This window comes from Suncus etruscus, chromosome 5 (assembly GCF_024139225.1).
Source record: "Suncus etruscus isolate mSunEtr1 chromosome 5, mSunEtr1.pri.cur, whole genome shotgun sequence".
Classification (NCBI taxonomy): Eukaryota; Metazoa; Chordata; class Mammalia; order Eulipotyphla; family Soricidae; genus Suncus; species Suncus etruscus.
In genome coordinates, this window is record NC_064852.1 from 63,979,635 (window position 1) to 64,005,506 (window position 25,872).

The 25,872-nt window shown below is 37.6% G+C and overlaps 1 protein-coding gene across 1 annotated transcript in view; it reads left to right on the forward strand.

The window, feature by feature from the left end:
• Positions 1 to 25,872, forward strand: part of PTPN4 (protein tyrosine phosphatase non-receptor type 4) — a 210,422-nt gene that overhangs the window by 136,246 nt on the left and 48,304 nt on the right. Inside the window, exons 11-15 of the mRNA XM_049773139.1 lie at positions 399 to 462; positions 4,247 to 4,419; positions 8,455 to 8,523; positions 14,012 to 14,137; positions 16,351 to 16,509. Coding sequence (XP_049629096.1) covers positions 399 to 462; positions 4,247 to 4,419; positions 8,455 to 8,523; positions 14,012 to 14,137; positions 16,351 to 16,509 — 591 coding nt within the window. The remainder of the gene's footprint in view (positions 1 to 398; positions 463 to 4,246; positions 4,420 to 8,454; positions 8,524 to 14,011; positions 14,138 to 16,350; positions 16,510 to 25,872) is intronic.

Below are 25,872 nucleotides of genomic sequence, written 5' to 3' on the forward strand. Positions count from 1 at the left end.
ATGGGGTTGTACTGCAAAATGTCTCCATTGTTAAGGCTGCAAATTGCTTCGTACAATGTGGAGAAATGGAGTTCAGGGGTTAAAAGATAAGCACGGCTGCGGAGAGAACGGCTTTTCCGGAGTGGATCCTGGAGGGATTATGCTCCTTGATGTCTCTGTGCTGGCTCTGCAGGAAGAAGGCAGAGATTGGGGCAGCCATCCTTTTTAAGTCTCTGGGTGCCCAATCACATGGCAGGAATCAGCCCCACCTTCGTTGGGTGGGGACATCTTACCGGGTTGGGTCCTGGAGAGATTCTGATCCTTGGTGTCTCTGTGCTGGCTCCACAGGAGTAATTTCTTAATTTACTATTTTCACCTGTTTTTAATATTTTAATACCCCATTCATTATCTTTATCCAGGTTGAAGATTGTAAAAATTTCTTTTAAGTGCAAGCAGTTTTTTATTCAACTTAGAAAAGAATTGGTAAGTATTGATCTAATAATTACTAATGTAAGTGAAATCTTAAGAAATAACAAGCCAGGGGCCAGAGTGATAGCACAGCAGTAGGGTATTAGCCTTGCGTACAGCAGACCCAACACAGGCCTGGGTTATATTCCTGGCGTCCCATATAGTCCCCAGAGCCTACCAGGTGCAATTTCTGAGTGCAGAGCAGGGAGTAACTCCTGAGCGCCGCTGGGTATGGCCCAAAATAAAAAAGAAAAGAAAAAATAAGTAGCCAGAGAGTTAGAGAAATAGGAGAGCACTTAAGATGCTTGCTTTGCATGTGGCTGACCCAGGTTCAATTCTCTGTACCCCACATGGTTCCTCCCTCCCCCCATCCTGCCAGAAATGTGATTCCTGAGCACTGCTGGAAAAAATAATGACTAGCTATTCAAAATAGAATTTTTAGTACAAGTAATAATTTTATACCACTGATAACTATTTGCTGAGTTAATTCACATTTTATGGTTGTATGTTTTAGATCCCCACTCTTTCTGTTTTCTTTTTTTTTTTTTGGAGAGACAATGCCGGGTGGCGGTCAGAGCTTACTCCTAGCTCTGCACTCAGGGGTCACTCCTAGTAGAGCTCCTGGAACTATTTTGGGTGGCAGGGATCAAACTCAGTCAATCTAGACAAGCTAAGCAAGTAACCTACCCACTGTATTATCAATGTTGCCTTTTTTCTAATTTTCCAGTTCTTCTCTAGATAGCCATTTTTGCTATGTTGTGATCTTAGAAATTGTCATTGTCTGTCTCCAGACAGTGTCTGAGCAATTTGCTTGCCCTGCCTTTTTTTTCCCTAAATCTATAGTACTTCCTTTCATGTAGAAGCTCATTTTATTTTAGAAAACTTGATTGTTTAGTTTTGTTTCTAGTTCATGAGCATACAGTATTTTGCATTCCTTTGTTGTGGTATTGTCTCTTCTAAAATTTAAATACGAAGCCAGAGAGATAGCACAGTAGTAGAGCGTTTGCCTTGCACATAGCTGATACAGGACAGACAGAGGTTCTTATCCCGACATCCCATATGGTCCCCCATGCCTGCCAGAAGCGATTTCTGAGTGCAGAGCCAGGAGTAACCCCTGAGCACTACCGGGCGAGACCCAAAAACCAAATAAATAAATATAACAAGTTTTTGGGGCCGGGAAGGTGGCGCTAGAGGTAAGGTGTCTGCCTTGCGAGCACTGGTGTAGGACGGACTGCGGTTCGATACCCCGGCGTCCCATATGGTCCCCTCAAGCCAGGAACGATTTCTGAGCGCATAGCCAGGAGTAACCCCTGAGCATCAAATAGGTGTGGCCCAAAAACAAACAAAAAACAAACAAATATAACAAGTTTTCATAGAAAATAGTATTTTGGGGCCGGGCGGTGGCGCTGGAGGTAAGGTTCCTGCTTTGCCTGCGCTAGCCTAGGACGGACCGCGGTTCGATCCCCCGGCGTCCCATATGGTCCCCCGAGAAGCCAGGAGCAACTTCTGAGCGCATAGCCAGGAGTAACCCCTGAGTGTCACAGGGTGTGGCCCAAAAAACCAAAAAAAAAAAAAAAAAAAAAAAAAGAAAGAAAATAGTATTTTGTGAAGAAATACATCCTTTTAAGGTGTTTTTTTAAATTAACACTATCCTGTGTCTTACATTATTCTACATATAGCTTGAAAAGTAATGCAGATTTCAAGGTATTTGTGCATGTGTGTGAAGTGTTCATTCGAAATCATAAAAATGTACTTTAAGGGCCAGAGAGATAGTGCAGGAGGTAAGGCACTTGTCTTGCACATGAGAGAGGAGGTGGGGATGGAGGAGAGAGGGAGGGAGAGGGGATTGGGAGAGGGAAGGAAGGAGGGAGAGAGAGAGGGAGAGGAGAGAAGAGAGATTAGAAAAAAGTTTTGAATTGCTACTTTTTCTTGTTTGTTTGTTTGTTTTTATTTTGGGGCCACACCTAGGAGTTACTTAAGGCTTTGCACTCAGTAATCACTCCTTGCCAGGCTCTAGGGTCTATATGAGATACCAGAAATAGAACCTGAATTGGCTACATGTAAGGCAAGTAAGTGCCTTTCCCACCATTCTATCTCTGGCCTCTACAGCTACATGTTAAGAGAGGATATTGGTTACTAAGTAACAATTTTATCATTGGTATTCACAAGTTATATTATTTTTACAAGACAGTTTTTATTTAAATAAAGCAGAAAACTGATCTATAGTTTGAAAATTATATAATTTGTAGCATGCTAGAAGCTGATATAGTGGATAGAAACTGGCATAGTAGATAATGAAGCTCACCTGCTATTTACTCTTGAAAAAGATAAATATTATTTTGTTTATACCATCATGATTGCTTTGTTTATATTGATACTTTAAAAATGAAATTATGCTGTGGCTGTATACAGCAGTTAAGGTGTTTGCCTTTTATACAGCCAGCCCATATTTGATCCCTCACACCTTATATGATCTTTCAAGCTTTTCCAAAAGTGAGAGTGGAGCACAGCTTGTGTGGCCCAAAAACCAAAATAAAAATAATAAATGAAATCATGCTTTACTTTTGTCTGCCTTCTTACCTGTACATTGTGAAATTTAATTTTGTTGCACATGGAAAGAGTAGTTTTCTCCTTTGCTATACAATATTATGCTGGATTAATATAATTATAAATTGTTAGTAAATAGTTTTTCTGTTTCCGTGTTGTAGTTGTTATGAATAATGTTAAATGTTAACATTTCTCATATTTCAATAAATGTTTAGTAGAATAGTATATGGTAGAATCTTTTAAAAAAACTAAACAGGTTTCTGGGGCTGGAGCAATAGCATAGTGATAAGGCATTTGCCTTAAACGCAAACCAACACAGACAGCAGTTCGAATCCCGGCATCCCACCGATATGGTCCCCATAGCCTGCCAGGTGTGATTTCTGAGCACAGATGCAGGAGTAACCCCTGAGCGCCACCGGGTGTGACCCAAAAACAAAAAAAAACTAAACAGGTATTTTACTTAGTCATATTTGTAGAAACCAACTTCTCTCATTTACTTTGCCAAATATTTCCAATGTTACTAGCAATAATACAGTTTTAGAATTTATTAAGATCCATTTCTGGTAATATATTAGCAATTTTCATGTAATTCCATCTTCACATCCATCTTCGGTTTATTCCTGGCTCTTCACTGAGAAATTACTCCTGGTAGGCTCCAGTGACTACTGGTAGGCTCCAGTGACTATATGGGATTCCAAGGAACGAACCTGGGTTGGCTGCATGTAAAGCAAGCGCTTTCACTGCTGTGCTGTCACTCTGGCCCTTCACACCCATCTTATAGAGTAGTGTATCATTAAAGTTTAGCTCTGTGTAACATTAGAGAGTTACATCATTAGAGTTATATTTAGCTCTGTATAGCATCTATTTATAGAGTTGTGCTGTTAGGATATTTATGTTAGTATATATATGTATATATATATCTTAATGGAATTTTATACCAGAACTTAAGTAATTGTTAAATAAGTACTTTTATTTTATTGCTATTAGTTTCAAAATTATATAACCAATAAAATTTGAAAGCATTTATATCAATTTTAAAACATTTATAACTAGTAAACTTTACTATAATAAGATCCTATCAGTTGTAATGTTACTAAGAGAGGTTTCTATATTTTACCTTTTTTTTTTTTGATTTCTTCATTGGACAAGCAAAAAAGATGTTAGTATTTTTAAGATTAAAGTATTTATGGAAAGTATATTAATGAAGCATTATGCCCTAATGTTTTCCCTGTATTTTGTCCTTTTTTTATAGCATGAATCTAGAGAAACATTATTGGGATTTAATATGGTGAATTACAGAGCATGCAAAAATCTATGGAAAGCATGTGTAGAACATCATACATTCTTCCGTTTGGACAGACCACTTCCACCTCAAAAGAATTTTTTTGCACATTATTTTACATTAGGTTCAAAATTCCGGTACTGGTAAGTGCTACATTAATTCATTATTGTTGCTCTCCCCCCTCCTTTAAAAGGAGTCCCAAGCTTACTTAACCTGCTGCTCACACTGAAAAGAAACATAATATTCAGGTAACACCTTGGAAATATTCCTTCTTCAAGCTAAGAATTAGAAAACAATCTCTAAAAAATAAAAAATAATCTCTATTTTTCCCAAGGCTCTTATGCCATCCCCACTCCCATTTCTGCCTGGGAGTTTGATAGAGGAAACACTTTAAAGTACAAGCTTTGTTTGTCAAACTCTGGAGTTTTGTTACTCATATACTTCCTAAGTCATACTGTATGGAATATGATCCCTTGATATAGACATTAGCAAAAAGTTCTTTTGCTTTGTTCTGTTGTTTGTTATTTGTTACGAGATCATGTAGGTTCCTGCATAACTGAACTTAAGTTCTGTTTTTATTACAAGCCCATATAGGTTCATACATAACCAAACCTATAAAACCACTTAATTGACTAAAATGTAGATCATTATTTTGTAACATGAGTCTAACATTATTAGTAACCTAGACATGTCATAATTTCCATTGTCTTTGTTAAGTATTTACAACAAATTTTTGTTCTATTATATCTATGATACCTGGGCCGGAGTGATAGCACAATGGTAGGATGTTTGCCTTGCATGCAGCTACCCAGGTCGGACCTCAGTCAGATCTCCAGTGTCCCATATGGTCCCCCAAAGCCAGGAGCAATTTGTGAGTGCATAGCTAGGAGTAACCCCTGAGTGTCACTGAGTATGCCCCCCCCCAAAAAAAAAAAAACCAAGATACCTTTTGCAAAGAGAGCATAGTTGTATTGTTTAATTAGTTGTCAAAATAGCTACTATGCAAAATTCTATTCTTGTCATAGTGAGTGATCCCTTCTCTGTCCTAACTGATCTTTGGGGAGACTTACCATTTCATTTTCCTTGTTAGTAATTGGACTGATCTGATCAAGTATTCTTTTTTTTGGGGGGTGGGGTTAGTTTTGGGTTTTCTGCCACACTCGGTGACACTCGGGGTTATTCCTGGCTCTGAGCTCAGAAATGGCTCCTGGCTCAAGGGACAGTATGGGATGCCAGAGGATCAAACCTCGTTCCATTCTAGGTCAACCCAGGCAAGGCAAATGCCCTGCAGCTGTGCCACCACTCCAGCCCCTGATCAAGTATTCTGATTCTTCTTGGTTCAGCCTTGGAAGGTTATAAGAATCACAACATGTATTTATTTCTTGTATGTTTTTTAATTTAATGGACATAAAGATTTTTATGGTCATCCTTGATGAGCCTTTGAATTTCTGTGATGCCCGTTGTGAACTTTCCCCTTTCGTTTCTGATTCAGTTTATTAGGATCTTCTCTCTTGGAGTCCAGCTAATAGTTTGTGTATCTTTTCTTTACTTTTTTTTTTCTTCTTTTTTTTTTGGGGGGGGGGGTCACAGCCAGCAGCACTCAGGGGTTTACTCCTGGCTCTGTGCTCAGAAATCGCCCCTGGCAGGCTTGGGGGATCGTATGGGATGCCAGGATTCGAACCGCCTTCCATCCTAGGTTGACTGGCTGTTCTATCTCTTTGCCTCTAGTTTGTATATCTTATTTATTCTTTCAAAGAACCTGCTCTTGGATTCATTTATCTTTTTAATGTTTTTCCATTACCTTTTTATTGATTTCTACTCCAGATTGATTTCCTTCTGCTTGCTTTGGGTTCCTTTAGTTGATTTTTTTTTCTAGCACATTAAGCTTTGTATTGGGTTACTTGGGCCCTTTCATGTTTCCTAATTGTTTTCTTAAGATATACCACTTTGACTTGTTTTAATATCTGAACACAATAAAAGGGCTGAGGTGATAACTCAAAGGACTGAGAAGCATGTTCCCTGGTGCTTCTAAAGTCTTTGTCTAAGTACCACTGGAGCAGTCTTTAAACACTGAGTCAGTAGTAGCCCTTGAAGCATGTACAGGTGTGAGCCTAAAGGAAACAATAAATAAAAGCCAACTTAAAGAAATTATGGGGCCGGAAAGAGAGCACAGAGGTAGGGTGTTTGCTTTGAATGCAGCCAACCTGGATTTAGAACAGACTCGGGTTCGATTTTCAGCATTCTATATGGTCCCTGGAGCCTGCCAGGAGCGATATCTGAGTATAGAGCCAAAAGTAATCCCTGAGTACCACTAGTGTGAGCTAAGAAAACAAAACAATATATATATACTTGTAAATTATATATTCATGTCATCTTGTCCCATTTATTTATAGAATATGATCTTAAGATGGTTTGTTTAGGGGGCCAGAGAAATATCATAGGGGTTAGGCTCGTGTTTTCAATGCAAGCCTGCAGTCATCTTGGTTAGATCTCCGGTACCATATATGGTCCCACACCATATATGTGGCCCAGAATGTGGCCCAAATGCCCCTCCAAGTTGCCTTGTTTAGCTTTAAAACCTTTATTTGACTGTGTTTATTTGTATTCATTACATGCTTATTTGCCATATAGAATTTGGGCAGTTGGCCAAAATAATTCATCAAGTAACAAATGCACTAAATCCATACTAATATTCAAGTTATTAATTAATAAATTTAGCCTGAACACATTGGAGTTTTCCTTGAGAAGGTTTAGTTCTTATACATAGATGATGTTTTTGTTAGACAAATTAGTTTCAAGAAAATTTCCAACATTGTTTCTATCTATATGCAAAAATCTGAAGTTGCCTGCATTTCCAGATGGAAGAATGGAGGGTGTAACCAATCTTTCCAGCTTTTATTGTTACCAATAGTCAATGAAGAAAAAGCATTCTTCAAGATATGCCATGTTGGGGCTGGAGTGATAGTGCAGTGGTAGGGTTTTTGTCTTGCATGGGGCTGGTCCAGGATGGACTTTGATTCTATCCCCAACATCCCATATGGTCCCCCAAGCCATTTCTGTGCGCATAGCCAGGAGTAACCCCTGTGTGTGGGTTACCCTGGGTGTGGCCCCCAAAAAATAAACAAAAAAAGATATGCCATGTTTAAGGCCCTCCAAATAGAATTAGAAACACTATTATAAAATAGTTATATAGTTAAATAATGTTATATTTTATTTCTGAAATAGATTGCTTGTCTCAAATACAGGATGAGTGAGATGAGGATCATTGGTGGGAAGATTGCACGGGTGAAGGGGGATGTTCTTGTTTATAACTGAAACCCAGCTACAAACATGTTTGTAATCATGGTGCTTAAATATATTATTAAAAATAATTTTAAAATAGTTGTATAATGTTAAATTTATATATAATAGTTAAATTATAAACCACAAATTTAAGGAGTAGACTTTGATGAGGTTGAACCAACCTGGTTCTGATTCCAAAGAAAGGATCTTTCCAGAGCATAATAGAAGGAATTCTTAGGCAAAATTATTTATCTTGGGGCCGGGCGGTGGTGCTAGAGGTAAGGTGCCTGCCTTGCCTGCGCTAGCCTTGGACGGATCGTGGTTCGATCCCCCGGCGTCCCATATGGTCCCCCAAGCCAGGAGCAACTTCTGAGCGCATAGCCAGGAGTAACCACTGAGCGTTACCAGGTGTGGCCCGAAAACCAAAAAAAAAAAAATTTATTTATCTTATATTTCTCTAATAAAGAAGCATCTGACAAATTCCTATCAAACACAGTATCTTTGTTTTTTAATGGAAGAACTATAGTTAAACATCTTTTAGATAGAACTGAAATGTAAACTTTGTTGTTACTTTTCTTCCCTTTTTTTGGTTTTGATTGTGGGTCACATACCATGACACTCAGGGGTTACTCCTGGCTATGAGCTCAGAAATTGCTCCTGGCTTAGGGGACCATTGGGACGCCAGGGATCGAATCCAGGTTCATCCTGGGTCAGCTGCATGCAAGGCAAATGCCCTACCACTGTGCTGTTGCTCCGGCCCCAGTTGTTACTTTACTTAATCTCCCTATATTTTCTGTTAGAAATATTTGTCTCTTCTAAAATTATAATCACATTATTGTTCTTTATCTTAAATTTCTCTTTAAGAACTGATTTTGATGTTAATTTATATATTTTAGCGGGAGAACTGAAGTCCAATCAGTTCAGTATGGCAAAGAAAAAGCAAATAAAGACAGGGTATTTGCAAGGTAAGCCTCTTATATCTTATTTTTGAAGGGGATGTGTTTAAATTATATCAATTGATCTATATTTGTATCAGTTATACAGTCTAGTGATTCACCATTTTTATATATTGATAAATGATCACCACAATAAATGTTAATAAAACAAGACTATTTAAGTTATAGCACACATAACTAGGAAGAAGGATACCCAATACCAAATGGTCAAACCCCTTACATCCTCACAAATACCCCAAGACACTGCCTTGGTGCCTCAGGACTGCCAGATATGGCTCTAGTAGGCCCCTAAACACCACTAATAGTGGCTCATACAACAATAGCAACCAAAAATAAAATAAAAAATAAATAAAATACTAATTGTAGGACTGTGCTATACATGAAATCCCCATTGGATATTTTTTTCTTACATTCTTTATTTCCCAACCACTGCCACTAGTATAGACTCAGTTCAGGAATGCAATCAAGGTGATTTTCTTTCTTTTTAGAAAAAAAAACTTTAATATTTTTAAAAGTTTTCAATTGAATCACTGTGAGATTCTGTTACAAAGTTGTTCATGATTGAATTTCAGTCATAGTGCCCAACACCCACTGCTTCACCATTGCACATCCTGCTACCAATGTCCCCAGTTTTCCTTACCCCTACCCCATCTTCCCTGCTGCCTGCCTCTGTGGCAGACCTTCCCTCCTTCTCTTTGTCTTTTCCCTCTCTCTCTCACTTTTTCTCTCTCCCCTCTCTCTTTCTATCTCTATTCCTCCCTGTCTCCCCACTTCCCTCTTTGCAATAATGTTACTGTATATTATATCACTTTACTTCCTTTTAGCACTCAATATTCTTGTCCAGAGTGATCATTTCCAACTATCATAGTCATAGTGATCCTTTTTCTGCCCTAAGTGCATTTCAAAAGGATTCTCTTAGTACCAACTACCAAGTCCTGTTCTCACTGTGTGGAGTACCTATAAAAGTGCTAGCCATTGGATTTTTTTTTTTTTTTTTTTTTTTTTGGTTTTTGGGCCACACCCGGTAATGCTCAGGGGTTACTCCTGGCTATGTGCTCAGAAGTTGCTCCTGGCTTGGGGGACCATATGGGACACCGGGGGATTGAACCGCGGTCCGTCCAAGGCTAGCGCAGGCAAGGCAGGCACCTTACCTTTAGCGCCAACGCCCGGCCCCCATTGGATATTTTTTAATTAGCAATTAAAATTGCTAAAATCTTTTTTTCCCAAGCAATACTGCAGAATTATCACATTGATGAGCCTTTCTTTAAAAAAAAAAATGTTATCTTAAGAAAATGAAGTGCTTTGTCTGGTCCATTTGTTTTCCTTTTTTGCTGCTTAGGGCTTACTCATGGTAGATGTTAGGGGATCTAAGGGTATTGAACCCAGGTTGGCTGTGTGTAAAACAAGCACCTTGCACACCATACTATTGTTCTGCCTGCCATTAGTTTATCTTGGGAAGGGGCGGGGGAGGCTGTTAGTTTTCCTTTAAAGGGGAGCTAAACAGACTATGCTGTGTATCTCCAATAAGTTTAAGTCAAATATTATGTTAGTAATACAAAGTTTTATTCGAAGTGTTTTGTTACCTTTTTAGTAATTGATTGCTTTATTTTGTAATATTCATCCCATTTTCAAATTTCTTTAGGTCAGATTGTTAAGAATTGTGATTTTTTGGGGGGCCGGAGAGATAGCATGGAGGTAAGGCGTTTGCCTTGCGTGTAGAAGGTCAGTGGTTCGAATCCCGGCATCCCATATGGTTCCCTGAGCCTGCCAGGAGCGATTTCTGAGCATAAAGCCAGGAGTAACCCCTGAATGCTGCTGAGTGTGACCCAAAAACCAAAAAAAAAAAATTTTTTTTTTATTTTTGTTAGTATTGTTTGGGGTACTAGTATGCTCAAGGCTTACTCCTGTCAGTGCTCAGGGGACCATATGTGATGATACAAGTCTCTCTGTGGTCTTCTGCATGCAAGGCAAGTATCTTACCCCCATTACATCTTTCCAACTCTGAAAAAAGGTGGTTTTAGCCTTTTTGGAATTTTTCTGATTTTTTTTTATTTTATATAAGAATCTTAATAAGATATACTGTGTGTCTACCAAAGTATTAGAAATTTCTAGAGTTCTTGTCATTTCTTGAAATTTTGGTCTGTAGTATGAGTGGATAGAAGAGATTTCTCCTTAAGGCAGGGGTCTCAAACTCAATTTACCTGCAGGCCACAGGAGGCAAAGTCGGGGTGATCCTTGAGTGCAAAGTCAGTAGTAAGCCTTGAACATTGGGGGGTGTGACCCAAACAACTAAAAAATAACAAAAAAAGATTCCTCTAGGGCAGGGCCACAAAATGTTGTACGGAGGGCCGTTTGCAGCCCGAGTTTGAGACCCCTGCCTTAAGGTAAGGATGCATTTGTCTTTTCATGTAATTATGATAACCTCAATCCTGATTCAAGTCCCCAACACCACATATGGTCCTTGAACACTGTCAGTGGTCTTTTTTGCGCACAGAGCCAGTAAGAACTCCTACACATACTGGCTGTGTCCCAAAAACAAAATGAAAAGATTTCTCATTAATTTGTTTATTTCCTGACAGTAATAATTGTTATTTTATTTTTCTCATATGCCAGTGCTTAAAATTTCTTTGTTACATATTCATTTGCCATGTAATATTGAAAAAATAAAAAGCAATAGAATGTTCTCATGCAACAAAAAAATAAGCTACCATGGTTAGAAGATAAATTTACCACATTGCAAATACTGATGATTGTGGTATTCTTTTCTCTGTAATTTCCACACTTAAACAGGAAACATAGACAGCATGCTTTAGTGGGTGGGTCTTTGAGGTTAAAACTGTTAATGAAATTAAGTGCCTGAAATTTAGTTTTAAAGTGCAATGTTTTCAGTCATGTTTAATTAGTTAATCACAACAATAAATTTGTCTGATACTTCATACTAGGTAAGTATAATTTAATTTTTTCTTTCAAATGACTTTTTTCTCAGAAAATGAAAGTGGTCAATTTCTTACACTATATTGTTAGTGTTCTCTCTTTTATGTTTAGTATTTTGTTTAGTTTATGTTTAGTATTTTGTTATGTATAAGAAATAATACATAAATAGCATGAGGAATGAACATGAATGGACAAGCCATAAAACTAAAGTTTTCTTCAAAAACCTTCACTTTTAAAATCGAATGCATAATAAGTAAGGTAAAATGTTTTATTTTATTGTTACTAGTAGAAGATTAGTGTCCTGAGTTGTCCTTAAGTCAGAATATTGTATGAGTTCATGAATGTAGAAAATTTTACATACTTAAATTACCTTGAATTTATTTATTTTTTTACCTTGAATTTATTTTATAAAAATGAAATTTAAATCAGGATCTTTTTAGTCTTTATTATCTCCTTTAGAAAATGTTGGTTAGGGCCCAGAGAGATAGCACAGCGGTGTTTGCCTTGCAAGCAGGCGATCCAGGACCAAAGGTGGTTGGTTTGAATCCCAGTGTCCCATATGGTCCCCCGTGCCTGCCAGGAGCTATTTCTGAGCAGACAGCCAGGAGTAACCCCTGAGCACTGCCGGGTATGACCCAAAAACAAAAAAGAAAGAAAGAAAAAAAAGAAAATGTTGGATAGCCTTTAATTAAGGGAGATGTCATTAAGCCAAACTAAAACTGTTTTGGCCATGAATCTTAAAATGATAGGGAGTTTGTATGGACTGGGTTTATAAATACTTTTAATTATTGGTGGCTTAGTGAAATTAATAGACTGAAACACTGCACTGAATATTTAAATATTTATCATAAGATTCAGAATGTAGTGAACAATAAGGATACTAAGGTCATAGATATGTAAGTAATCTTAGATGTTTAGGTATAGGTCTTGATTGATTATAGAATTCGTGGTACTTATACATTTTAAGATATCTTACCATGTATAAATTTTTTAGAATATTTTGGCATTGAATGTTACTGTGCTTTTTTTTGGACAAGCCTAGATCTATGTTCTTTTGTGAGTTTATACCTAAACTATGAAACTAACCACTTAAAGATGATTTATTATAGATTACTACATAAGTAATTGAATTCAGCATGTTAACCTTTGTGTTAATAACTCTGCCTATTATTGTATAACTATCGTACGATTTGTATGAGTTTTTTTTTGTTTGTTTGTTTGGTTTTGGGCCACCCCAGCTATTATCAGGACTTACTCCTTTATCTGCACTCAGATAGCAGGCTATGGGACCAAATGGGATACTGGAGATTAAACCTGGGTTGCCAGCATGTAGGCTGCCCTCCACTGTACTCTCTAGCCCTGATTAACATGAGTTTTGCCTATTATCTGGATTTATATGTAAAAATACCTTAGTTGTTTAATTAAGAGGGTTTTTACCTTTACAAACACAAAACAATCTTTGGAAAGGACAACCTAGTTCTCATCTTTACCACTCTAATAGTTGAGTCTGAGTACATCGTGATAAATACCCTTAGATGTAATAGTTAACTTTAAATAATTTTTTAAAGATAAGGGTGGAGGGTGTAACATATCTACCATGTATTTAAATAAAATGTAATATACTTAACATTATTACCACACTGGAGGAGAAAGTACATTTAAATTTAATATCATTTAGTCGATAATTTTTTAGGACTCGTGATCTGAGAATAAACTAGAGTTCCAGAAATTAATATGGCTATTAAAGATATAATATTGATATTATGTGAGAAAGCTTTTGTTGCCTAATTACTTCTTGCTTTTTCTATTTCTCCTTTTTCTCTTTATTTCTAGACCTTTTCCTTCATATAAAGTAGTGCACCTTCTCTTAATAAATTGCTTCAAATGCATTATTTTCTTATTAGTTAATTATGTTTACTTTTATAGTCATTTATTCAGCAAATTTTTATTTTATTTTATTTTTCAGCAAATTTTTATGATGTTGTACATAGTTGAAGTATAAAATGTTTTATTTGGGCACTTAGGATATGAATCAGTGGTAGAATTGCCTGCTTTCTATATATATGTGAGACCACAAGTTTGTTCAAAAGCACTGCAACATATGCCAAGAACTACCCCTGGCACCTCTACAAAGTGTGTGACTTCCATTGCACAATTGTTACAAGCTCCACAAGTATAATGTGACCCCGGTGAATATCTCAACCCAGGTGCAAGCACTACAACCAAGCAGGCGTCCCCTGATCATCACAATGACAAAAGGGAGGGAAGCTGAGAAAATGAATAGATGATTAAAATATAAATTTAAGGGCCGGGAAGGTGGCGCTAGAGGTAAGGTGTCTGCCTTGCAAGCGCTAGCGTAGGACGGATCGTGGTTCGATCCCCCGGCGTCCCATATGGTCCCCCCAAGCCAGGGGCGGTTTCTGAGTGCATAGCCAGGAGTAATCCCTGAGCGTCAAACGGGTGTGGCCCAAAAACAAAAACAAAAAAAAATATATATATATATATAAATTTAAAAATATATACATTAACAATTAAATTTTGATATATTTAAATTATGTCATAGATCTCCCAGTAAGCCCTTGGGACGGAAATTAATGGATTGGGAAGTAGTAAGCAGAAATTCTATATCCGATGACAGGTTAGAAACACAAAGCCTTCCATCACGATCTCCACCTGGAACTCCTAATCAGTAAGTAGATACCAACATCAGGTATTCATTATGTTGTTTCCTGAATTATTGCCAGAAGATCAGAACATGTAACATTTAAATCTTTTTTTTTTTTTTTTTTTTTTTTTTTTTTTGGTTTTTGGTTTTTGGGCCACACCTGGCGGTGCTCAGGGGTTACTCTTGGCTATCTGTTCAGAAATAGCTCCTGGCAGGCACAGGGGACCATATGGGACACCGGGATTCGAACCAACCACCTTAGGTCCTGGAGCGGCTGCTTCCAAGGCAAACACCACGGTGCTAACTTTCCAGGCCCACATTTAAATCTTTTGCAAGATGTAATTTTTGTTGTGCTTGATCATTATTTTCTCTTAGCTGCAGCTCACTAAGTACCATGGAATAGCTTTGGGGAATGAAATGAGTAGAGCATTGAACAAAGTAGTTTACTATACAGTTTATTTTCATAATAAAGATCTTGTGCAATTATAAATACCAATTACTAATAGTTCTGAAATCTGGAAATATGGTTATTTGACTTAATCTCATTCCATATATACCTTTCCAAAAGACGTTTTTAGGGGACCATATGTTTGCATATGATAATAAATGTGGCCATTTTATAATACAACTATTGCTCTGTTGTTGTAGCAAATGGGATTTTTGTTGTCAAATCCCACAAATCTAACATTAATTATAATGAAATATAAAATATATTAAGAAGCACTATTTAGCATTTATTGTACTTGCACTTAATGCTGTTATGTCTCACAAAAGCTGCATGCTTTGGTGTAAAAACAGGTTAATGTTACGCTACTAAAAGATACTATCTTAATTTTTATATGATATTTAGTAAAGATAATTCCATTAAGAGCATAATACATGTATGCTTACATATTTAAAGACCTCATTGACTCAGAAACTGACATAGTAAATATATAAACTTGATATAGGATATAATTTTTATGTATTGTTTAATAAATGTATCTAAATTTTATTATTTATCTCACTGATGGGTATTTTTAAACTTCAAGAATAAATTCATGTAAAGTATATACAACAACGTTTAGTGCATAGAACATCAGCTAATATATTCCTTACTATTAAAGTCAGACCAAATATTCTATCTTAATTGCAGGTTGATCAGTCATTTTAATAAAAATAAGTTTTTAGTCATTAGCCTGTTTGGAAAAAATCTAGAAACTCTTTTTTTAGTTTCTTTCTACCTCGCCATGTCTTCATTAGTTCCCAGCACCATTAAACAATTCCAGCAAGTATAGAAGAGAATTAGTTTTATCTAGATTATTTATTATCCCTTTTGATTGACTTAGTTGGCATGGTCTCTGGTTAAATATTTTGGATAGTAAAACATTTTTTATATGACCTAACATTTTTTTAAATTCCAAAGTGACATTTGTTTGAATAACTGCATGATCCCTGGTCATTACATTTTGGACTTTGAAAAAATTAGTATCTTTGCTACATTTCCTTACAAATGAAATTATATATAACAGTAGCATATATGTTCATATATATATATATATATTGTGTGGCATCTTGAGGGTTAAATGAAGTGATAAATATATAAAATGTTTAGAATAATGCCTGACACAGATTAAATATATAATTGCCTTCTACCACAACTAGTAATGGTAATGACAATAATATAAGGATCAATTCTGAGAATGAGAATATGATATTCAGTATCTAATTTTAGATCTCCTGAGATGTTAGAGTTATTTGTAAATAAAGCATATTCTGACTGATTTGTGTGTTCAGTACTCTCCATAAGTTATCTGTGATAGTTAGATTGAATGGAAGATTATTTGGACCAGAACACAGCATATTATAGATACAAAAATGTGCTCTCCCCATGAACTCATCCCCAGTCCTCCATATCTAATCTTTGGGCTTAAAGAAGACCCATAAATAAAAACATTTACTTCACTTACTTACTTTGTGACTACTAAATAGAATACAAAATTGTAACTAAAATATAAGGACATTAAAGGTGTTAAATAAAATAAATGATTGAATAGGTAAAATCCTTATCACAGATTATTGACTAAAGCTCAAATCTCTGCTGTTACTTTACTTATGTCTTAAATTTGTCAGAGGTTCAGATAGTCCCTGTCATTAGTTTTAAAAGTAGATACCTAATTTCTAATGCAAACTAATTAAAAAACTTAAAAATTAACTAAACCTATATTTACTTCGTTTTTTTCTTCCTCTTTATGTAGTCGAAATTCTGCATTCACACAAGAGGGAACCCGCTTACGACCATCTTCAGTTGGTCATTTGGTAGACCATGTGGTTCATACTTCCCCAAGTGAAGTATTTGTGAATCACAGATCTCCATCCTCAACACAAGCTAATAGCATCATTTTGGAATCCTCACCGTAAGAAATGTTTTTATTTAACTTCCTTCTTCTAAATAAATGCTTCAGATTGCTTCATTAGAAATTATCTGAGAAATCAGGGTTTTTGAACAAGATTTTATTAATGTGGTATTTACATTTTTTATGTTTATAATGTTATTTCCAAGAGTTCTACATGCTTCCTGACTATTCCCTCTAACTGCCACCAAAAATCACAATTATTATTTTGCTTTCACATAAGTCTTTGGACTTATTGTGCATGTGCTTTGATATTTCTGAAGATTATATATTATACTGTGATCAGGTAGTAGTGAGATATAGGAGCCGGGGTGATAACACAGAGCGTAGATGCTTGCCTTGCATGAGACCTACCCAGGTCCAGTGCGTGGAATCCCATATGTTTCCCCAAGACCTCCAAGAGTGATTGCTGAAAAGAGTCAAGAACAATTTCTGAACATTGCTGGGTATGGCCCAAAAAGAAACAAAAAAATTTATTTAATAGTAAAATGTAGCATTTTTTGATTAGTTTTCAAGAACAGAACAAAAGGATAGATGATAGTGTTAGAAAAATAAGTAATGATGGAGAATATCAGACTGAAAATAAATTATAAAAGGCAGAATTATTTCTAAATTTATATTTTGTTACCTACTGATGAACAAATTCAGCTTCATAACTATTTTTTTACTTTACAAGTTTTATTCATTTATTTTGTGCATGTACACACAGAATCCTCTCCCCCAATGTGTGCTAGGGATCAACCCAAAGCCTCATATATGGGAGGCATGTGCTCTAATACTGTCGTATCGCCCAGGTTCCTCTATCTCAGCATTTCTCAACCAGGGTCTATATAGCCTTATTGTGGGCTTTAAATTCCAAGGGACCAACAGGTGCAAAGTTGTGTAAGTGGTGGCCATAGCATGACAGTTGAGGGCCAACTAGTAAAGTGAGTACCACATTCAAAAAAAGGTTGAGAAGCACTGTTCTATCCACTTAGTTTTTCATTGTTTTTATTTAATTTTTCAGCTATTAAAGTTTTGGATATGTAAGTCTTTTGTAATATAATGTGGTAGCTGGCGTTTGCCTTAGGCACAGAAGGACGGTGGTTCTAATCCCGTCATCCCATATGGTCTCCCAAGCCTGCCAGGAGCGATTTCTGAGCATGCAGCCAGGAGTAACCTCTGAGCGCTGCCGGGTGTGACACCCCCCCCCCCCAAAAAAAGTGGTAGCTGGGTATTGGCACACTTTTATTATTTTTTCTTATTTTCCTTTTAATTTTTTTAACATTCAAAAGTAATGTAGACAGGGGCCAGAGAGATAGCACAGCAGTAGGGCAATTGCCTTGTGCAAGGCAATTTGGTACTGGCCTGGTTAAGAGCACAAGCTCTAGTTTAGGATGGATTTTTTATGATCTTTTAAAAAATTTTTCTTTAATTTAAAGCACCATGTTTAAGTATGAAGCTTACTACAAAGTATGGTGAGTTCAGTTAAAGAAATAACTACACTGACAACTATCGTAACAATGGTAGTGAGTGAGAGAAACAGAATGCCTGTCTCGAATATAGGCAGGGGTTGTGGAAGGAGGGAGATGGGTGCATTGGTGATGGGAAGGTTGCACTGGTGAAGGGGGGGTATTCTTTTTATAACTGAAACCCAACTACAAACATGTTTGTAATCATGGTGCTTAAATAAAAAAATAAAATAAAGCACTGTGATTACAAAAATTTTTATGATTGAGTTTCAGTCATACAATGTACATCACCCTTCACTTCACCAGTGCACATTTCCTGCCACAACTGTCCTCAGTTTTCCCTCACACCTTCCCTCCAGCCTGCCTTTTTGACAGATATTTTACTTCTCTCTCTCTCCTCCCTCTCTTTTTTTATTTCCTCTTTTTTTTTTTTTTTTTGGGTGGGGGGAACACCCGGCAGTGGCCAGGAGTTACTCCTGGATCTGTGCTCAGAAATTGCTCCTGGAAGGCACAGGGGACCATATGGGATGCTGGGATTCGAACCACTGTTGGTCCTGGGTCCTCTGCTTACAAGGCAAATGCCCTGCCTCTGTGCTATCTCTCCGGACCCTATTTCCCCTCTTTAACATTGATTTGTACTACTATTAACAGATGGGTATTATGAATCATGTGTATCACTTTCTCCCCTTTTAGCACTCCAGTATTGTCCAGAGTGATCAGTTCCAACTTTATCATAGTGGTCTCTTCTCTACCCTAAATGCACTGACCCACTATTTGAGCAAGCTTCCTACCAAGGACTAGTCCTCCTGTCCCTCATCTCTATTCTGTCGGGGTATTATAACCATACTATCTTTTATCTTTCTTATATCCCACAAATGAGTGAGATTATTCAATAAGAGGACCTATAATTTTCATCATTGTAACAAGATGTGCTTGGGGTGATTTTGTTTGGTCTCTTGGCTGGTACTCATCAGGCATCTTGGATGTGGGTTCATGCACTCTTCAGTTCTGGGAACTTCTCAGCAATGTTGTATTTGACTGTTGATTCTTTTTTTTTTTTTAATTTTTTATTTTTAATTATGAGAACAATGATGCAAAGAAAGAGGACAAGGTAAAGTTACAGTGAAAGAACAATCGCCCATAAACAGAGTTCTCAGAAGAAATCCTCTTGCTGACGCCTAAATATTGAACTTACAGTCCAAAAAAACATTAAGAAAAGGCAGAACCCATGTACAATTACTTTGTCCACAAGTCCCCAGATTGTAGTACATTATAACATTTCTTAGCAGTACACAAAGCAACCTAAAGCCATGAGATTTATGTGACTCCTTAACTTTGAAGGCATAGTATTTTTATATATTCATGCACATACATATTAGTTTAAGTTAACATCAAAAGTTTAAGAGGTTTTTTTTTAAGGGTTAGTCAAAAGGACACAGTAAAAACGGTGTTAGAGTGGCAAATATTGTTTGCATAGGCCCACCAAAATATGGGTTCATAGAAAGGAATAGCCTTGGTCTAAATACAAGGAGACCACTACCCCTGAAGTTTCCTGGCATAGGCTCCAGGCAAACCAGTTTATTCAATCCAAGTCATTGTCTATAGTGCCAATACAGTTTTATTTTTCACGCAGTCCTGTTGTTGGCATCAGGTTTCTGTATTAAAGATCCTGGAATCTGCACATCCTACATTGAAGTCAGGCTGGTGTGAAGTATCCTCTAGTTTCACCTCATAATTAAGGAGCAATACAGCAAGCCCTGTCCAGTAAGCAGGTCATTGTTCTTGTTAAGTCTTCTCAGTGTTAAGGGAAGTCTCTTTTGAGTAGATCGATGTCAGAGCAGCGGTAGGGTCTTCCCTGGTAGAGGATTGCCTCCAGGTGATGTTATAGACAACCTTGGATCAGGGTGAATGGAGAATGCCTATTCTTCTGAGGCCTATGCCAGGTCTTTATGTCAATGTTCAGGGTGTAAGGTCCCATTGCACTACAAGATTTGTGTGTTCCCATCTCTATTAGATAAGAACTTGTTGGTATGTATAGTATTTTCCCGTTTTAGTGTGCCCGCTTGCACAGGCATGTGGCCTGGGGAAGCCCTGGAGATCTGGAGCAAGGCAGCAGAGGGGTGCTGGGGTTACCCAAGTCCCGCACCCCCTCTAGGCCTGGTTAAGGAGGCCTCCAGCGTGGCGGAGGCCTTCCGAACCCCATACTGCTAGACACCCAACTCCCAGGAAGCTGACTGTTGATTCTTCATGGGGTTTTCTTTATGGCACCTGGAACCCTTATGATTTTTATGTTGTTTTTTGTTGAATTTATCCCAAAGTTCTATTGTTGTCAGTTCAGTTATTTTAAGTATTTTTTCCTTCACTTTATTTTAAGGCTCTTTCAAACTTAAGTTGTATGGAGGTGTTGTACTGCTCATCTTCCAGTTCACTAATTCTACCCTCAACAGATGTTACTCTACTGGTGAGGCCTTTCAGTGAGTTTTTCATTTCGCCTACCAAGATTTTCATTTTTGTTTGAAGTTTTTCCTTTTCTACTCTCATATTCTCCCCCCACCCCTTTTGGTTTTTGGACCACACCAGGCAGCCCTCAGGGGTTACTCCTGGCTCTGTACTCAGAAATCACTCGTGGCAGGCTCAAGGGACCATATGGGATACTGGGAATCAAACCCAGGCTTCTCCTCTTTAATCTTATTGGCTGCTCATTCAGTGTTTTCTTGGAGTTTTTTGAACATTCTTAACATTTTCTCTCTAAAGTCCTTATAGAGAGGCTATATAGATGACTGATAGTGAGTGACTCTTCAGAACTACCTTCTTCGTTCATTAAGTGAACTAAGGGATTCTGCATTGCTTACCCATTATGACCTTTGCACTCTAATGATTTTTTTTATGTGATGTGCTTTGTCTCACTGACTAGAAGAAATGCACAGGTGCTCTATCTAGCTCTGCAGCTATGCTCATCTCACAGGGCCACTGATCTGGCACAGGATACTTCTGGTGAAAATTGTTCAGTTCACTGAATCTCCTGGCTCACACTGAGCCCACAACCGTCCTACCATCCACTGGGCTCTCTCCTAACTATAGTCAATCTAAATAGGCTCGCTGATCTTACAGGGCCACTCTAGAATGGATTTTATTTTATTTTGTTTTATTGTATTTTTGTTTTTTAGGCCACACCCAACGGTGATCAGGGGTTATTCCTGGCTCTGTGCTCAGAAATCACTCCTGGCAAGGTCAGAGGACCGGATTATATGGGATTCCAGGAATTGAACCTGGGTCAGTTGCTTGGCAAACACCCTACCTCTGTGCTATTGCTCTGGCTCCTAGAATGGATTTTAAACTTGGCTTCTCCATTTTTAATTATGTGGCTTTAGATTATTTTTGTAATGTAAGCTTCAATTTCTACACCTGGGAAAATAAGGTTGTAATACTTAACCTCATGGAATTAACTTTTAGTGAATCACTTATTGAGATACATAGTTTGATTAGAGAAAGTGCTTAGTGGAAGTTAACTGGATTATGTAACTTCGTTCAGCAGTTTGCATATACATGCACGTGACATGCACACACAAATACACACATATGCATGTAAATTTTATATATATATATATATATATATATATATTACTAGCCGTATATTACTAGCCATTACCTGTCTACCTATTTGAAATAGGGATGTCTGGTTGAATATAGTATTGGAAATCCCCCCAAATTCTCAGTACCATTCTTAGGTTCCTAATCAGCAAAATGTCTGTACCCTCTTCAGAACCCTCAAGTGTTAAATCCATTTCTATGCATTATTCTTACCTAGATGATCCTATTCTAGACTATGGTGCCTCACTATATCTATACTTATCTGTACCCTTATTGATTATCACTTTTCTGTACCCTTACCTATTCTGTTTTGCTTAGTCTACAAAGTTTGCCACCTTTCTGCCTATTTTAATTATGTCTAACAATATACATGGGCCTTGCAAAACTCTAGGCTGCTCAAAAACAAGGAACTAAAGAACAAACTAGAAAACCAAAGAATGCAGATGGAATAGCAAGCCAGGGGAAATTAAAGGAAAACCCATATTAGTTGCAGTATTTATGACAATCTTATCAATCTTTGGCTAAAGGTTCACATTTAGACTCTAAATTTAGGGCCCTTAGAGTTTAATTGACACTGGAAATCTCAGGTATAAGTTGATTTTTGGAATAACTTGCTATTGATGAAGTCATATTGCCTTTTCCTATCTTATTCTTTCCCCTTTTTTATTTTGTTTTATTTTGGGGCCACACATAGCAATTCTTAGGGGCTCTGCACTCAGGAATTACTCTCAGCAGTGCTCAGGAACCATATTGAGTGCTGGGGATCAAACCAGGGTTGGCCATGTGCAGGTGTTTTATTCTATTTTATCTGACTTTACATGTATCTTTATATTTGCTTTGAACATTAAATAGTTTTAAGTCTAAAATAGTGTTTATTTTTAAGACAATATCACTTAATGTCAAGCAACAAGAATTTTATCTAACTTACGTAATTTAAGTAAAATAGAGATTAGGGCCAGAGCAGTGGTGCAAGTGGTAGTGCGTCTGCCTTGCATGTGCTAACCTAGGACAGACCGCGATTCAATCCCCCGGCATCCCATATGGTCTCCAAGCCAGCGATTTCTGAGCGCATAGCCAGGAGTGACCCCTGAGCATCACCAGGTGTGGCCCAAAAAAGCAAAAAAAAAAAAAAAAAAAGAAAGAAAGAAAAGTATAATAGGGATAAATATCCAATGAGGACTTGAATGACAGCAATGATTGTAGTTGAATTAGACATGAGCATTTAGAAATGAGTCTTTAAAGGAGTCAACATCCTGGCAAGTTTATGTCAGTCTCTATCATAATGTGGTTTTTCATGTCTTAAAATAATTAGGACATAATTAGTAATTAAAATAATTAGATAGCTTTTATCTATCTGACCTATATAATCAGATATTTATGTTGCACATTATTCTTTTTATGAAAACAATCTTGGTGGAGGGCAAGTACATTACTTTTTTTGCTTAACCAGGTAATATTTTACAATGCTATTAGGAGTTAGGTTCACACAACTTAAAATGTATGTTACCATACCACAGCCACTCCCAAAATACCAATAACTTTACACCATAGGCACATATATTTTATATTCTCCTTGTGACAGATCTTTGTTAGCTCTCATCTTTTTTTTGTTTGTTTGTTTATTATGGTTTTTTGGGCCACACCTGGCGGCGCTCAGGGGTTACTCCTGGCTATCTGCTCAGAAATAGCTCCTGGCAGGCACAGGGGACCATATGGGACACCGGGATTCGAACCAACCACCTTAGGTCCTGGATTGGCTGCTTTGCAAGGCAAACGCCGGTGAGCTATCTCTCTGGGCCCAGCTCTCATCTTTTAATTTGGTATTTTACTTATAAAATTCCCAAGTAGACCCTGGTGCTTACTTCTTTATTTTACTTCCTATTTTCTTAGTTCTATCTTGTTGGCCTTCTGATGTTATATAGGTCTCTTCTTTTTTTTTTTTTTTTTTTGGTTTTTGGTTTTTGGGCCACACCCGTTTGACGCTCAGGGGTTACTCCTGGCTATGTGCTCAGAAATCGCCCCTGGCTTGGGGGGACCATATGGGACGCTGGGGGATCGAACCGCGGTCCGTTCCTTGGTAGCGCTTACAAGGCAGACACCTTATCTCCAGCGCCACCTTCCCGGCCCCGGTCTCTTCTTTTTTTCTACTGGGGCTATAGATGTGTCCCACAGGGCTACCAGGTTGTCCTCCCAAGTTCTTTTCTTCTACTATACTTGATTTGATTTGGTTTTGATGTTTCCGTTTTCATAGTTTTTTGGTTGGGTTTTTTGTTTGTTTTAGTTTTGGGATCATACCTGGAGGTGCTCAGGAGTTACACCTGCTTCTCCACTCAGGAATTAATCCCAGAGGTCTACTGGAACTATATGGAATGTTAAGGACTTAACCTGGGCCATCCTCATGGAACACAACTGCACTACTTGCTGTACTATGTGTCTGGCCATTTTGTTTTGTTTTTTTTTTTTTCTGTCTTGTTTTATTTTGTTTTTTTAACCTAGACATAGAATATTATTTTAAAATTTTTTATTCTTTGGCTGGAGTGGTAGTGCAGCAATTGGGTGCTTGCTTTGCACGCAGCTGACCCAGAATGGACCTTGGTTCAATCCCTGGCGTCCCATGTGGTTCCCCAAGCAAGGAGCAATTTCTGAGTGCATAGACAAGAGTAACCCTGAGTGTCACCGGGTGTGCCCCCCCCCCAATTTATTCTTTACTTGTTTTAATTAACTTCTCAGTTGTTTGAGTTTAAGTAGCTGCATACAATAGCTCTACATTAGCTATGAAGAAAGATTTTACCATTTTCAAATATACTGAGTTAAAACTTTCTGAGTTTGGGGCCCAGAGGTGTATCTGAGTGTTAGAGTATCTTCCTTTCATGCATATAGCTATGAATTCAATTTCTGATACTGCTTAGTATTGTCAAGTGTGAACTCCTACACTGCAGTTGTTACCCTTTAATACCACAGCAAATGCTCAATTCGTGAACTTTGCAACAATGGCAGCAACTATAAAGAAAGAAATAGGAAAAAACTTATAGTTTGTCCTTGATGACTTTTGCTCAAAATAGAAATTTCAGGAATATGTGTTGACATCCTTAATTACTTTTTATAGCCTTTTGTATAAATAGTGGGAGGAATGAAGAGGAGTTTGGTTACTAAAGCTGAAAACAAAAGGTATATTATAGTTTTGGTGATTATTGGGAAAACACATAATTAGATCATCATACTTCCCTGGACCGAGTAATCTGTGCTAGACAAAGTAATCTTCTGCAGCAAACAGGCATCAAGAGAGCTTATTCTCTGCTTTTGATAAGTTAATTTGACAAAAATGTTACTTGAAGCAATGAAAAAAAGGCAGGTAATGCCAGTCTTGAAATACAAATATATTGTCCTTTTCACTGCCATATTTGGATGAATGCTTTCAGAGTGCAGTCTTCTCTTTAGAATCTAGCACATATATAGTACATGAGTCAAAAAGCTTGCATTTTTTCCTTTGTTTTGCCAGTTTTCAATGTTTAAAGGACAGGTTACACTGAATTTCCAACTGGAGCGGTCAAAGCACTGGCACAGTGAGTAGGGCATTTTCCTTACATACGGCCAACCCAAGTTTGATTTATGGCATCCCATATGGTCCCCTGAGCTTGCCAGAAGTGATTTCTGAGCACAGAGCCAGGAGTAACCCCTGAGTACTGCTGGGTATGGCCCCAAAACCCTTCGCCCCCCTCCCCAAAAAAAGAATTAACCAACTAGAGTCTGGCAAGTTGTAACACAGGTGGAATTTATGTGTTTTGTCCATGGCCCATCTAAACCATCAACTACTAGTGGTCATTTATTTAGTTGACAACTTGTAATAACAGACCCACCCAGAGCTCCCAGATTTGGATTTTTGAATCCAAATTTGCATGTAAAGTTTTCAGTGTATTTAATTTACTGATATTTTACAAAGACAACAAATGAGCCAAATATATGTTAGCCAAAGAAGTCACACTTGGTCAAGCTTTCAAATGAGAAGTCTAGTTTAAATAAATCACTTTCAGAATATTTTTATGACTAGGGGCCAGGCGGTGGCGCTGGAGGTAAGGTGCCTGCCTTGCCTGCGCTAGCCTAGGATGGACCGCGGTTCGATCCCCCGGCGTCCCATATGGTCCCCCAAGAAGCCAGGAGCAACTTCTGAGCGCATAGCCAGGAGTAACCCCTGAGCGTCACAGGGTGTGGCCCAAAAACCAAAAAAAAAAAGAATATTTTTATGACTTACTGATTCTCCAGAGAATCAGATTAAGTGTTTTAATAAAAGTACTCCATTTTAAAATGTCAGTATTGTTTTTTACAG